The sequence below is a fragment of the Tachysurus fulvidraco genome, chromosome 11 (assembly GCF_022655615.1).
Source record: "Tachysurus fulvidraco isolate hzauxx_2018 chromosome 11, HZAU_PFXX_2.0, whole genome shotgun sequence".
Lineage (NCBI taxonomy): Eukaryota > Metazoa > Chordata > Actinopteri > Siluriformes > Bagridae > Tachysurus > Tachysurus fulvidraco.
Genome location: NC_062528.1, coordinates 18,367,350 through 18,383,195, shown reverse-complemented (window position 1 = coordinate 18,383,195; position 15,846 = coordinate 18,367,350). Strand labels below are relative to the sequence as shown.

The window sequence follows — 15,846 nt, the reverse complement described above, 5'->3', positions numbered from 1 at the left end:
GTTATGGTTGTAACCTAGAGACATTGTCTTGGGTGTGTTTTGGCCTTGAGTTTGACCATCATCCCGGTTCCTGACATTTACATGTATCAAACATGACTCATGTAATCAAGCATGAGTACAGTTATGATAAATTGTCATGTGCTTTACTGTTTGGAGTTTAAAAGAAAAATCACATGATTGCAATTGTATTAATTCAATCAGTTTTCCACAAAAATGCACAACAAATTCTTGCATCACAATGTTGCATCACCCTGGACAGACACATTCACATTTAAACACATTTACATGAATTTATCACTCATTAGTGAATTCTACTGAATTCCACTAAAACAACAAAGGTCCTGCTCATTTCTAATCAAATAAATTACTAAAAATTTAAGAGTGTTATAAGAGGTCATATCTCTATTTCTTGTCCAAAAACAGATCCTTTACTCACAGTGACTGGAGCTGTGTGAGGTGATCAAACTGACGCAGGTGGATGTGGTTCATTGGGTTTAGGGAAAGATTCCTACAAAAAATACAATACACATTAGATAACATGATATGTACAAAATGTACAGAACTAGATCCCTAAATCATAAAAAAGTAACAGTTACAATTACAAAACTGTACATAAAGCTGCAAATGAATCTGGAGACTAAAAATCTACACCAGGTTACGTATGTAACCCGGTTCCCTGAGAGGGGAACGAGACGCTGCGTCAGTGCTGACGCTATGGGAATGCTTCTTTGAGGAAGTTGTGTCTGAAGCTCTGTGTGCACACACGCCATTTAATGGCTCGGAAAGGACACGTGACGGAGTTAATTACTCGCCAGTAAGTCCATATAAGGGCATCTACGTCACGCTGCTCCAGCTCTCTTTGTCTGAAGGAAGCGCGAACGGATGCCTGGGGCGTGGCCAGCAACGCAGCGTCTCGTTCCCCTCTCAGGGAACCGGGTTACATACATAACCTGGTGTAGTTCCCTTTCGAGGGAACTCGACGCTGCGTCAGTGCTGACGCTATGGGAATGCCAATACCCACGCCGCCACGCACCAGTCGATGACTGCGCCAGAGGCCGTGAGAGAGCACGAGCAGACTGGGAACAGCACATCATAGGCCCCGCAGTACCTGGGACCCTGGAGTGGGGTCCAAGTCCAGGTCATAGAATCTGATAAAGGTGTGCGGAGAGGACCATCCTGCCGCAGCACAAATATCTTCAATGGGGACACCCCTGGCCAAGGCACTGGATGAGGCGATACCCCTAGTGGAGTGGGCCCTGATGCCAAGAGGTGAGGCATGACCGCGCACCTCATAGGCCTGAGTAATGGCCTCCACCACCCAGTGCGCCAGGCGCTGTTTGGAAACTGGATTACCCCTATTCCGGCCCCCAAAACAGACAAAAAGGGCAGAGGAGTTACGCCACGAGCTAGAGCGGTGGACGTAAGTCCTCAGGGCCCTTACCGGGCAAAGCAAGTGCAGCCTCTCCTGCTCCGCCGACTCATGGGGCGGGGGACAGTAGGCTTGCAGGATGATTGGACATCCCGCCATCCTGGGCACCTTAGGGACATATCCTGGCCTGGGGTGCAGGATAGCCTTGGACATACCGGGAGCAAACTCTAGGCAGGCGGGGGCGATCGACAAAGCCTGCAAATCCCCGATTCTCCTGAGAGAGGCCAAGGCAAGAAGCAGGGCAGACTTCAGGGTCAGAAACTTCTCAGAGGCTGACTCCAAGGGCTCAAAGGGGGCTTCCAACAGCCCCTCCAGGACCACGGAGAGGTCCCAGGAAGGAAGGCGTGGCCTAGAGGAAGGCCTCAGCCGCCTGACACCACGCAGAAAGCGAGAGACCAAAGGGTGCCTACCCAAGGAGGCCCCAAGGACCGGTTCGTGGTTCGCGGCAACTGCGGCCACGTACACCTTTAGAGTAGAAGGGGACAGGCCCCGAGAAAAGCAAGACTGCAGGAACTCCAGCACTGTACCAACCGGGCAGTGAACTGGATCCTGAGAGTGCTCGTCACACCAGAGGCGGAAAAGCCTCCACTTCAGAGCATACAGTTTCCTAGTGGAGGGAGCCCTAGCATTCAGCAGAGTCTCTGTCACCTCAGTTGAGAGGCCTGCGTCTAGGAGCTGGTCCCCCTCAGGGGCCAGACCCAAAGCTTCCACATCTCGGGGCGGGGGTGATGAATTGCCCCCTGCGCCTGAGAGAGGAGATCCCTCCTGACGGGAACCTCCCATGGAGTGCCATAAAGGAGGGAGACTAGGTCCGTGAACCAAACCCGAGAGGGCCAACGGGGGGCAACTAGGAGAAGGTTGACCCGGTCGTGGCGTACTCTGGCTAGGACTTGCGGGAGCAGAGCTACCGGGGGAAAGGCGTACAGACGGAGCCTCGGCCACGTCCATACCAGGGCATCCAGGCCCAACGAGGCCGGGTGAGAGAGGGAGAACCACAGCGGACAGTGGGTCGACTCCTCTGAGGCGAACAAATCCACTTCCGCCCGGCCGAAAATCTGCCAGATTCGCTTCACCATGTGAGGGTGAAGACGCCACTCCCCGGGCCTTAGCACCTGCCTCGACAGGAAGTCTGCCTCCCGATTTACATGCCCTGGGATAAAAACCGCTCTTAGCGAAAGAAACCTGGTCTCTGCCCAGAGCAGAATCTGCCACGCCAACCTGAACAGGGGGCGTGAACGCAGACCGCCCTGATGGTTGATATAGGACACCACCGCGGTGCTGTCTGTTCGCACTAGGACATGACAGCCCTCCAGGTGCGGGAGAAAGTGTTGCAACACTAGGAACACAGCCCTCATCTCCAGGCAATTTATGTGCCATGAGAGACAGGGGCTCTCCCATAGACCCTGGGCCGGGCGGCCATCTAAGTCTGCGCCCCAGCCCGAAAGCGAGGCGTCCGTCGAAAGAGTCCTGCGACGGTGACACGCCCCTAGAATGGGACCCAAGGCCAAAAACCGGGGTCTTTTCCACATAAGGAGGGTACGAAGCCCACGGCGCGTAACCCGTATAACCCTGAGGGGATGCCTGCGAGGATGAAAGCCCGCCCCCTTGAGCCAGAGCTGGAATGGCCTCATGTGAAGCAGACCCAAAGGAATAACGTTGGCTGCTGCTGACATGAGTCCGAGCACCCTCTGTGCCTCGGCAACAGAGAGGCTGCGGCCTAGCCGAATAGCTTTCACCGCCGACAAGATGGAGGCCACCCGGGTGGGAGACAGATGTGCCCGCATCGTGGTGGAGTCCCAAACCACCCCCAGAAAGGTGGTTCTCTGAGAAGGAGAAAGCACACACTTTCCTGGGTTCAGCCTGAGTCCTAAGGACCTCATGTGGGCAAGCACAGCATCTCGATGCCTGGCTGCCATAGCCTCCGACTGGGCAAGAATGAGCCAGTCGTCCAGGTAGTTCAGTACACGGATGCCCTCGGATCTGATCTGGGACACGATCATCTTGAGCATGAGCATCTTGAACTTGTAAGTCTTCAGAGTACAGTTCAGAGCCCGCAGGTCCAGAATTGGACGCAGCCCCCCGTCCTTCTTGGGAACAACAAAATATCGGCTGTAAAAGCCGGAGTCCCGCTCTGGGAGGGGAACATGCTCTATGGCCCCTTTCTCCAGGAGTGAGAGGAGTTCCTCCCGGAGGAACGCCGCCTGGTGCCCGCCCACATTTGTGGGCAACACACCCTGGAAACACGGAGGACGTGAGGAAAACTGAATCCTGTACCCTCTTTCCACAGTATTCAGGACCCACTGAGACACCCCTGGCAGAAGTTTCCACGCTGCCAGGCTGCCTGACAGTGGCGTCAAACTTGTGCAGACCTCCCGGGCGCCCTGAAACAGCGCACCGGCAGGCGCGAACCCGGGAAGATCTGCACAAGAAAGGGGAGCCGACACAGGCCCCACTGCCCCCCGAAACGACAAAGGCGGCGGGGCTGGCAGTAGGGGGAGCGTCTCTGAATAGGGCGCTCCCAGGAGCCCCTGCCCTCGGGCATCAGGACTCCTTCATGGCCCGCTTGGCTGAGAGGACAGACCTAAGGTCCTCTCTCACCGGACGGGTCCGGGTCCGGGCATGTGAACCGGCCTCCCTAGTTTTAGACGGGGGCGCTCGGGCCGCCACACTAGCTCTTCTCACTGCCCTAAGTGAGCTAGAAGGGGGGGGGGGCGGCTAGATGATGGCCCAGGCTGCTCCCCGCGGCGAGGAAGAAACTCCTTGAACGCCGCTGACTGGCGTTTCACCTCCTGATGCCTGTCGACGACAGTACTAACTGCGTCGCCGAACAAGCCCTGAGGTGAAACTGGGGCGTCCAGGAGAAAGGACTTATCCTTCTCCCTTATGCCTGTCAAATTAAGCCACAAGTGCCTCTCCGCGGCAACCAGCGCAGCCATAGTACGGCCTATAGAGCGGGCCGTCTGCTTCATGGCACGGAGCGCGAGATCAGTGGCGCGGCGGAGCTCGGACACCGCCTGAGGTCCCAGCCCTTCACCGCCATCCAGCTCTGCTAGCAGATCAGCCTGGTAGGCCTGCAAGACCGCCATGGTGTGCAGCGCTGCACCCGCTTGACCCGCTGCCTCATAGGCCTTACCCACAATGGCCGAAGTGGTCCTACATGGCTTGGATGGAAGGGCAGGTCTTCTTCATGCGGGCGATGCAGGGGAGAGATAACTGGCTAGCGTCTCTTCAACCCTCAGCATCGTCCTATACCCATGGTCTTCAAGCCCATTAATGGCTGAATAGTCTGACATGGCTGGAGAAAATACACGCGCCGAAAAGGGATTTTTCCAAGACCTCGATACCTCAGTATGGAGGTCTGGAAGAAATGGCAGACGCCTGCGTGCAGGTGGCTGACGGCCTGAAGTGAGAAAGCGGTCGTCCAGCTTAGAATGGGCGACACCAACTACCTCCTCAGGCCAATCTAAATTCAGCTTCTCAACAGCCCGATTTATTATTTCGAGGAGCTCCTCGAACGCGACTGATTGCGTCGGCCGTTCTGAGGTGGAAAGCCCCTCCCCTTCGACATCGAGCTCCTCAGAGCCGGATGCGGAAAGCAGCATGCTCTCTTCCGGGTTGGGAGAAATCGCAGCGCGAGCTCCCGAACGCGAAACCGAGCGATCGGAGTCAGGGGAGAGGGCAAGAGAAAGGGGAACACCCGTCTCTTGCTCCGCCTCCGCCTCCGCTAACTCAACCTGGGAACCCCATGATTGAAGCCGCCGCGCTGCCTCGGCAGACGCAGGACCCGAACCACGAGGCGCAGCCGAAGCTGAAAACACAGCCAGGCGGGATCGGAGCGTGCGGAGAGGGAATCCCTCACAATGCACGCAGCGGGCATGCTCCTCTCCCAAACACACCACACAAAGAGAATGCGCGTCGTCCGCCGTGATAAAGCGGGGGCAAGGATGCACGCATCTCTTAAAGTGCTTAGACTGCAACATTTTGCCTAGTCTTTCCCTATTTTTTTTGTTTCCCTGCACTTGACGGACAGACAAACGACACACATACACAGAGCGCTTCCTGAAGACAAAGAAAGCTGGAGCAGCGTGACGTAGATGCCCTTATATGGACTTACTGGCGAGTAATTAACTCCGTCACGTGTCCTTTCCGAGCCATTAAATGGCGTGTGTGCACACAGAGCTTCAGACACAACTTCCTCAAAGAAGCATTCCCATAGCGTCAGCACTGACGCAGCGTCGAGTTCCCTCGAAAGGGAACCCTTTTTTATAACAACAATAATAATAACAATGTTATTATTATTATTATTATTGTTGTTGTTGTTGTCGTTGTTACATTATTATTGTACAATTATATATAGTACAATAATAATGTAACAACGACAACAACATTAACAATAATAATAACAAACAATTATTGATATTATTATTGTTGTTGTTGTTTCAGGTAAAACTACTGACTATTGTAGATTTCTAAACATAACATATCTGTCTGACATCCTCTGTTACAGTTTATTAATAATTATTTAGGTAAATACTCATAATATTTATAATCATAAAATATGTAACTTCTGTGTTATTTTCACTCTTTCTACCAATTCGTAGCGTTTGGGTCAATTTAACCCGGGACATTATTGGGGTTTTAAAAGCTCTATATAAATAAAAAACACATAAATGTTCATGACACATTTTGTCTTAATCCCAAACAATATAGATAACATTTTGTATTACAGTTTTTTACAATGGCTATGACAGTTTTTTCAATACATTTAACAAGTTTCCTAATCTCTTAACGCACCAACACACCTAAAACACACAATTGGCAAAACGGTTAATTTCATGCTCAAAATTACATTGTAAACTAAACTCCAAAACTGATTTTCAAAATACAATAATAAACTAACACAATACACTATGTCAACAAAACACTGCAAACATGTTTCAAAAGCAAATAATTATTCAATATACTAACACATGTTTTCTTCCAACAGGAACATTTAGACAATCATAACACAATGACAAAAAAACAACAACACTACCATCAGCTGAAATTACAGAAACTGCATTATTTTATGTGTCAGGTCTGCCTTCATACAATAGACAGTATATTGTATTTATCATAGATTGTGTTTTGCACTTTAGTTTCTTTTGAAGCCTCTCTACATTTTTGTTTTGTTGGGTTTAGTAAATGCATGCATTTTGTTTCTTTTGCTGCAGAAATTCAATACAAAAAATGAATGACCATCTCAGAGTAGCTTTAGAAAATGTACAGTTTATGTAAAAAAAATACAGACACAGAATTGCTGCAGTAAAGACTTTATTTGCAAAAGAACATTACTGCAAGATATACAAACAGAAAAAGCACCGGAATTATAATTAAAAAAAAAGTAATCTTCTAATCTGCCCGGTCTTCTGCATTTGGCCACATGTTCTCATCTACATCACACCTGATATCTTCTCTGGCAAGGCATCGTGGGAAGAATCTTTTGGCATGCCTTATCCACCCCTGGCAGTGTTCAGCTGTGATGTCTTGACATGCAGCATCCATTGCATCCACGCGGGACATTTGGTCATGTGGATGATGGTCAAAAACCTTCCATCTCCAGGCTGAGAAAAACTCCTCAATGGGGTTAAGGAAAGGGGAGTAAGGGGCAAGGAAATGGGACATCATCCTTGGATGGGTGTCAAACCAGTCTGTGACTGCATGGGAATAGTGGAATTGCATAACCTTACCTGGACGTATTGGTGACAGAGTTCTTTGACGCGCTCACTGTTCCTTTCAAGAGTCATTCGGACTCTGTGTTTAGCTAGAGTCTGAGAAATTGATGTTATGCTGATTGCTGCAATGTTCCCAAAGACAAGGTTGTCCTCTACAACTCTGGACTATATGTCCTTCAGTTTTATTTCATTGTCAGCAATCAACATGTTGACAATAGCAAGTTCCTGTTCTTCATTCAAGAGCCTTCCTCTGCCCTCTGAGGGAGGTAGACATTGAATCCTTAGAGGGACAAAATACAGTTATATATTAGAGACCGGAGGCATACAGTCACTATAATACAGTAAATGGTAAAATTATTTACACTTTGCTGTAGGAGAAGCAATATCCTACCTGTTGGTTTCTCTGAAAATACGGACAATGGATGTCCCGGCTGAGATTTGGCTGTACTCGTTCACCAGCCTTTCTGTATGATAGCCCGTGGTTTATGACATGGTCTCTTATTTGATCAGTTACCCTAGCTCTGGTCCTTCTTTGAGCGCAACCACGCATTCCAACTCCTCTCTTACCTTGTCCTTGTCTTTCTTTCTTTCTTTCTTTCTTTCTTTCTTTCTTTCTTTCTTTCTTTCTTTCTTTCTTTCTTTCTTTCTTTCTTTCTGTTGCTCTATATTGTTCCTTTTCCACACAAGGTCAGCCCAAAGAGTCCTCTTTTAGAACATATGATCATGCGATTGAAAATCTTAGGTGATAATCTAAAAAACGCTCTCACCAGAATTAAGACCAGAATAATAGAATGTTGAATAAATACCTGGTTCACGACGGTACTGATTCAGATAACATGCTGACGTGTGGAGTTTGTTGGGTTTTCAGTAAAGTCTGATTTTTGACACTATAAACCCCTTGTAAAACCAAAGTATTGATTTGTGTTTAAAGAGATTTTCCATGATAAAGGCAACTCAAGACATTAGATCAGAAATGAGAAAAGTTTCACAGACTTGTGTGGATTTTTCATTTGATTTCTTTTCTCTGGTCTAATGAGTGAACTGACAACATTAAAGAAGAAGCTGGTTTAAAGCAAAGTCCAAAATGGAGTATACGTATCAGGTAATAATGCACAATTAATTCATTGAGGCATTAATTAGACAAGGCATAAACAAGGCACTACATTTTAAATGTTAGCAGGTAATCACCATCCCATTAATCACTGAATTGCCTTCCAGACTTTTTCATAAACATAAACATTTTTATAATTACATCTTTCAAAATTTTACCGCTGGTATATGGAATAGTCAGAATGTTCACAAGCAGACTTAGTTGTTATGAAAGTGCACACATTTATAAACAAATCCCTTATTCATCCTTTAGGTTTGTTCCAAAAGAAAACTCACAGTATTTGTAAAGACTGCAGATCCTTGAAGATGTCCAGTGGCAGCTCTTTTATTTGGTTACTAGAAAGGTCCCTGTGTAACGCACAGAAATATCTTTATTGTTAATATATACAGTATAATAATAATATATATATCACATGATATAAAACTCAGTGAAACAGACACGGTGGTGACACTCACAACTCTCCAAGCATATGTAGAGATTGAAAAGTGTTTTCCGGAAGCTTTTTGATGTGGTTTGCTCGTAGTGATCTAGGACAAATAGGAGCAGAGTGAAGGACTGTGAAATGACTGAGATTTATTCAAGCAACACTTAATTTAAGAAAGGCATTGATGTAAAAAAAGGCAATGAGACTCTACTGTGAATGGAAACTATAAAATGAAATGAAATCATTTATATGATCATAAGTAATAACTCTATGATCTGTCCATTCATCCATTACTCTGTAGTGATTATACTACAAGGTGTTGTGTGGACTGGAGTCTGTCCCAGGAGACTAGGGGCACAATGCAGGACACAGACACACACCCACAAACACTTTCACACCATGGACAATTTAGATATGCAAATAAGTATACAGTTCATGTCTTTGGACTTGGGGAAGAACCCGGTCAACCCAGAGGACACTTCCAAAGCACTGGGAAAACACACAAGTAAGTGTGCACACATGACAGGGGCAGGAATCAAACCCCAACCCCACTATGCCCCCACCATCTGATCATCAATGCAAACAATAAAATAATCCAAAAAACTAGAATAGCAGTCACATGACAATTTAAACAGTAACAATTCTTCCCTTTTCTTAATCCCTTCCTTCCTTCCTTCCTTCCTTCCTCCCTTCCTTCCTTCCTTCCTTCCCTCCTTCCTTCCTTCCTTCCTTTCTTAATCCCTTCCTTCCTTCCTTCCTTCCTTCCTTCCTTTCTTCCTTCCTTCCTTCCTTCCTTACTTACTTACTTAATCCCGCACTTCCTTTCTTTCTTTTTCTTTCTTTCGCCTGCTTGAGTGGAGTTGAAGGGAACAAGTCTGAGAGTGCAGATGAAACCAGGATCTGTGTGTTTGCACTTGATGTTTCTTCATTTGATCCTGTGACTCCTTGCTTAATTAAAGGGTGATAAAGTAATTTCTTGCCCAAACAAAGAATAAGTTTATACATGCCTTGATGATGTCCCAGGAAATGTGCCCAAAACAGAAAGGAGACACAGGTTTTTATTATAAGTATGGACAACTTGTTATAGGACTTGTTATTAATTAAATCCTAATAATCTTCTGCACCATCAATCTCATTAACATAAATAACTAAGCCAATTTGTAATTAATCAAAGCATGAAAACAGCCCTCTCTTCTTCCCTCCCTCCCTCCCTCCTTCCCAATGTTGGCTTTCAATTAGATTTTAGGAATTTGTGTTCATTCTGCTACAACATTGTTGAGGTTAAGGACGATGGGCAATGGGGCTTGGAACAAGTCAGGTATCCACAGACCTTTTGGTTTTATAGTCTCTCTCTCTCTCTCTCTCTCTCTCTCTCTCTCTCTCTCTCTCTCTCTCTCTCTATCTATCTATCTATCTATCTGCAAAGCTTTGTGTAAACCCTCTTCATTCTTCTCACTACTATTTTTTCAGCCCTCCCTTCCTTTCCATTCCTTATCTCCAGATGTCTGTTGCGTCTCTGTCTCTCATTTCCTCGTACTCACAGGACCGTGAGCTCATCACAGGATAGCAGGGTGGAATAGTTCAGCCTCTGAATGCAGTTTCCTTCAAAGTCCCTTTCAAAGGAAAGAAAAAAAAAAAACAGAAAAAAATAAATGAAATGAAATTTCATTATAGTCAAAACAAATACAGCCAAAACACTATATATATCATAGATATCTTTTATTTCAAATCCAATTATGTTTATTTGAATCTGATTCAATAGTTAAATAAAGGGTGTTTATAGTACATTTAGATAAAATCTGATTTGCAGGCAAGCAGTGAATTAGGAAACATCATCCTTTATATCATCTCCAAATCTCCTTGACATACCCGGCAAACAAGATGGGAGTCGGTGTGGAAAATTGTAAGCAGTAAATGAGAACAAGCTGTTCCAGCATTGTACACGATTCCACACGAGGGACAAACTTAGAGCACCATTTGTCGTTTTACTACCGTCTTCAACCCAGTGCTTCAATGGGATATGTTTGGGGGAAATCCATTTGGGTTTCAGTACAGCTATTTTAAAGGTTGCACAAGAGCTCTCACTGTTTGCAAAGCAAGCTTATTTAGAGGACTCCCCGATTGCTTAGATTTAGCTAATAACACTAATTAGACATTTGGGAATTGCTGTTTGAAAGCAACAAGACAAAATCCTGCAGCATTCCCATTCTCGTAACTCCATGTGTGTTTTACATTTTTTTTAAAAAAAAGAATGTAAATCTTTTCTTCCTTTTTTTGTTTGATTGTATTCTCAGAATGATACCTCTAGAGATACAGAGTATTAGCCTTCATCATTTGCATACAATAATTTGAAAACGAAAATGAATTTTTGAATGCAGTTAACATTTAGTTTCTGGCAACATCAAAATGCTTTAAAATGCTGAAACAAAATAATAATAATAATAATAATAATAATAATAATAATAATAATAATAATAATAATAGTTTCACTCCATCAAGCAAATCTTCTTGAATATTAATCATTTCCTAATGAATATGGATTTAAAATATGATCTTAATTACAAACAAAAGCATGTCTGGAAATATATTTTAATTTCATTACTGTGATTTATGTTTTGATAAATGCTCACTGTCCACTTTATTAGGAACACCAGTACACCTCCTCATTCATGTTAATTTTCAGTTAGTCAATCAGGAGGAAGCAAAGCAGTGCATAAAACCATGCAGATTCCAAGTCAGAATGTTAGTTAATGTTCACATTAAAAACACGATCACGGCGGTGAATTAAAATGTGGTGTGGACTTTACAGGCTTTACAAGGTGTTTAGAGAAGACGGTTTATGGTATGAGCAGGGGTACAGACGTACAGACAGACAGACAGACAGACAGACAGACAGACAGACAGACAGACAGACAGACAGGTAGATAGATAGATAGATAGATAGATAGATAGATAGATAGATAGATAGATAGATAGATAGATAGATAGATAGATAGATAGATAGATAGATAGATAAAATAATTAAATGAATGAACAATTAAACAAACAAACAAATTTTAAATATACAAATATGAATTGATACTTGAAACTTGTTCCAAACATTTTAGAAATACTATGTTTTGTTAGTTAATACTACAATATTTCCTAATTAAGGAATAAAATAGCACAAAATACAATGATGGGATGGTGTGATGTGGCCCTCCTTAGTTTAGTGATGTAACCCTCCTTCGTGTGACACCTCTTTAGTTTTATGTGTTCTGTAATGACATTTAAGCAGCTATAAACAGTCACTCCTTCACAAGCTTGTCAAAGACAAAGAAATGAAGTCTGGCATGTAATGAAGAATAATCAAACCCTCTGTCCTGAAGACTTTTCTTTGTTGTAAAAATTTTGTTACAGCTTTAGCTCTGACTTTTACAATGCACTGACACTGAAGACTCCTTCCAAAGATGGAATACAAGTCACTGTGAATTAGTTGCATTATCTATCCATCCATCAATCCTTCCATCCATCCATCCATATATACATACGTATATACATACATATATACATACATACATACATACATACATACATACATACATTCTTCCATCCATCCTTCTATCCATCCATCCATCCATCCATCCATCCCTCCATCCATCCACCCATCCACCAATGCATCCATCTTTTCATTCATCCACCCATTTGAGTCGCAGAGACCGCACAGGACAGGAGACATGTTGGATGTGGTGCCAATCCATCTCAGGGTGCAATCACACACATACAAATTTAGAGATGTCAGCCTACAACGCATTTCTTTGGACTGGAGGAGGAAACCAGAGAACAAGCAGAGTAATATAAGCCTCAGAACCGAAACTAGTGTCAAATCTTATAAACACCTTTACATTCACACTGTCCATTTCTCTAACATTTATCACAGAGCCATCACTCCTTCAATGTGTATTAGAGATCAAACCCTAGACATGACTCACAGTCTACACAGGAAATGGAATCTCACTGATGTGTAACATCACAGATTCAGCTGTGAGTCCATTATTTTACAGCCTCCTTTTACATACATGATATGATTGATAGAAGAGTGAGAGGGAGACAAAGACAGAGAGAGAGAGTGAGAGACAGAAAGAGAGAGTGAGTATTGCCATTTCTTTTGCATGATACATATGCACAAAGACAAACTCCTAAAGAATGGGTTTGTAAATATTATTTTATTAACCTGCAGCAGCACTGTTTCCCAGTTCTGCACTCTGGGCCACCAGCATTGTACATTTCTGTGCACATTTAAAACACTCAGTGAGGAGTTTGTTAATGAGATCACGTAGATGTGTCATTGCAAAAAATAAATAAATAAATAAAATACTAATTGCAAGAACAATAAGTGCAAAAGGACAAAACACCAAGGCTGTATTCATAAAAATTCTTTGTCCTAGTAACGATAACGGGAAGATACTAGTAAAGATAAAAGTTATTCATAAAACATCTTAATCCTTAAAAGAGCTCTTAAATGTCCTCACTACTTCTAAGACTTTAAGAGCTCTTTTAAGGCTTAAGAGTTTCTTTATCAGAGGAGGAAATGGCCGAAAGGTGAAGAGGAAGAAGAAATGTGTGTATATAATATTTAATAATGATAGTGAGGTAATAAGAAGATACAGATTAGATCGTGTGGGGATTATTTTTGTGACCAATCATATTAGAGGTAACATCTCAGACACAGAGCTGAAATGCCATAACAGAAGATATGATAATTTGTTTCTATGACATTTCTGCTCTGTGTCAGAGATGTTTACATTTACATTACATTTATTACATTTATAACATACAGATGTTAGAACATCTGTAATATGATCGGTCACGAACGTAATTCCTGCACGATATAAACACAAATATCTTAACATATAGACAAAGTGAAGGCTTATAATAGAACAGATTTTAAAAGCTCTACTTTTTTTTTTAGCAGACAACCAATAACGGTCTTTAAAACCATGTGTCACCTAGTAACAGGGTTAAGCCCCGCCTCCTCTTTAAGATAAAGGTTGTTGTATTTTCTTTGCTCAGAGCTGCTCTGAGATCACTGAGTGCTCCTGAATCACGCTTAAGATTCCTAGTTAGGCATTTCAAAGCTTGATTAGGTGTTTAGAATTTAAAATCTTTATGAATACCGGCTCAGAACAAGAACAGGTTTAAATCTTGCCTTACTGTATGTAATCTTATACAGTAACTTTATATATGCCACAGAGAGAGCAAGACTGAGACGGAATGACAAAAGGAGAAGCAGAGAAAATTACATCAACAAAAACCTTCAATCCTGCTGTTTTTCAGATTTACTGGCTGTAATATTTAAAACAGATAAAAAAGAAGTTAATAAAAGCTGTCTTTGGTTAAATATAAAATTTTCCTTAATGACTCAAAATGTACTTTTTTAAAAACAAATAATATAATGAAATAAACAATTACAGCAGTGTACTGAGCTGTCATGACCTTATTTACTTCCTAAATATATATTTTAGGGGAAAAATGAGAAAAAATAGCTTCCTTTAGCAGCGGACAATAGTTTCATCTGGACACAATGTGCTGGGAGAAGATGTAGAGCCAGGAAAAAAAAGAAGAAAAATGACTGAAATCAGATGTCCTGGGTATATGAATACATTTAGGTTGTAAAATTTTTTGACTTGAATTTGACTTAAAGATTTCATTAGGAATGTACATTAAGTATTATTAACCTAACCAAAGGGCAAGTAGAATTTGACACCAATTATTTAAAAAATATATACTGTATATTTAAATAATATAAAAATAAATAAACACTCACACGCACGCACACACACGCACACATACACACTAAAAAGAGTCCGACATTACAACTGTGATGAACATTTATATTAAGAAATAATATTATAACATTTGATATAATAGGTTAAGTTCTCTGCAGACTTTACCGATTTGCTCAGGACAGACATTTTTAGCATTTGGCAGACACCTTTATCCAGAGCAGATTACATTTATCTCATTTATACATCTGGCCCAGGATATTTGAAATCATGACCTTCTTTTCACTAAGCCAACACAATACATTTACTTTGTAATATCCAGAGTGACTTACATTATCTAAAACTGAGCAATTGAGAGTTAAGGGCTTTGCTCAGGGGCCCAACAGTGGCAGCTTGGTGGACCTGGGATTGAACTCACAACCTTCCAATTGGTAGCCATTAGGCTAGTACACACGCTCCTTAACCACTGAACTACCATATCAGCCGACAAGACATGAATTCCATACGGAATGAAGGAAGGAATTGGGGCATGGAAGTCTTTATTTTCACCACATATACATAAGAGACAGAGGAATTATTTTCTTTGCATATCCTTAACTGTTGAGGTTGGGATCAGAGAGCAGGGGCAGCTATAATACAGAACCATGGTAGCAGGAAGGGTTAAGGGCCTTGCTCAAGGGCCCAACAGTGACAGCTTGGCAGTGCTAGGGCTTGAACCCCAATTAAACACCCCCACAAACTTTACTTTGGCAGTCTATTGTTCAAACTACAATGGAGGATTAAAGTAACCTTGAATTCAGTTTGAATTACTTTGTATTTTAATGCCAAAATATATAGATTTATAGCACAGTGTTGATCCTGATAAGTCAGAAGGTGTTTTTTTCAGCAGCTTTAAATTATTTTATATTATATAGTAATTTACACAAAGATTTTTACAGTACGGGAGACTGAACAGGTTACAAATGTGTGTAATCTCTGAAAGGAAATGTTTTCTCTGAGGAGATACATTCATTCATTCATTTTCTACCTCTTTTATCCTAACTACCTCGGGTCACGGGGAGCCTGTGCCTATCTTAGGCGTCATCGGGCACTGAGGCAGGATACACCCTGGACGGAGTGCCAACCCATCGCAGGGCACACACACACACACTCATTCACTCATTCAATCACACTCTACGGACAATTTTCCAGAGATGCCAATCAACCTACCATGCATGTCTTTGGACCGGGGGAGGAAACCGGAGTACCCGGAGGAAACCCCCGAGGCACGGGGAGAACATGCAAACTTCACACACACAAGGCAGAGGCGGGAATCAAACCCCCAACCCTGGAGGTGTGAGGCGAACGGGCTAACCACTAAGCCACCGTGCCCCCTATCTGAGGAGATGTTTATTTTTTGGAAG

General features: G+C 43.2%; 1 protein-coding gene across 1 annotated transcript in view; it reads right to left on the bottom strand.

The window, feature by feature from the left end:
* The window catches only part of rxfp2b (relaxin family peptide receptor 2b), a 61,475-nt gene that overhangs the window by 11,088 nt on the left and 34,541 nt on the right, over positions 1-15,846 (bottom strand). The window contains exons 10-13 of the mRNA XM_047820211.1: positions 10,220-10,291; positions 8,710-8,781; positions 8,530-8,601; positions 437-508 (exon numbers count right to left, since the gene is read on the bottom strand). Coding sequence (XP_047676167.1) covers positions 437-508; positions 8,530-8,601; positions 8,710-8,781; positions 10,220-10,291 — 288 coding nt within the window. The remainder of the gene's footprint in view (positions 1-436; positions 509-8,529; positions 8,602-8,709; positions 8,782-10,219; positions 10,292-15,846) is intronic.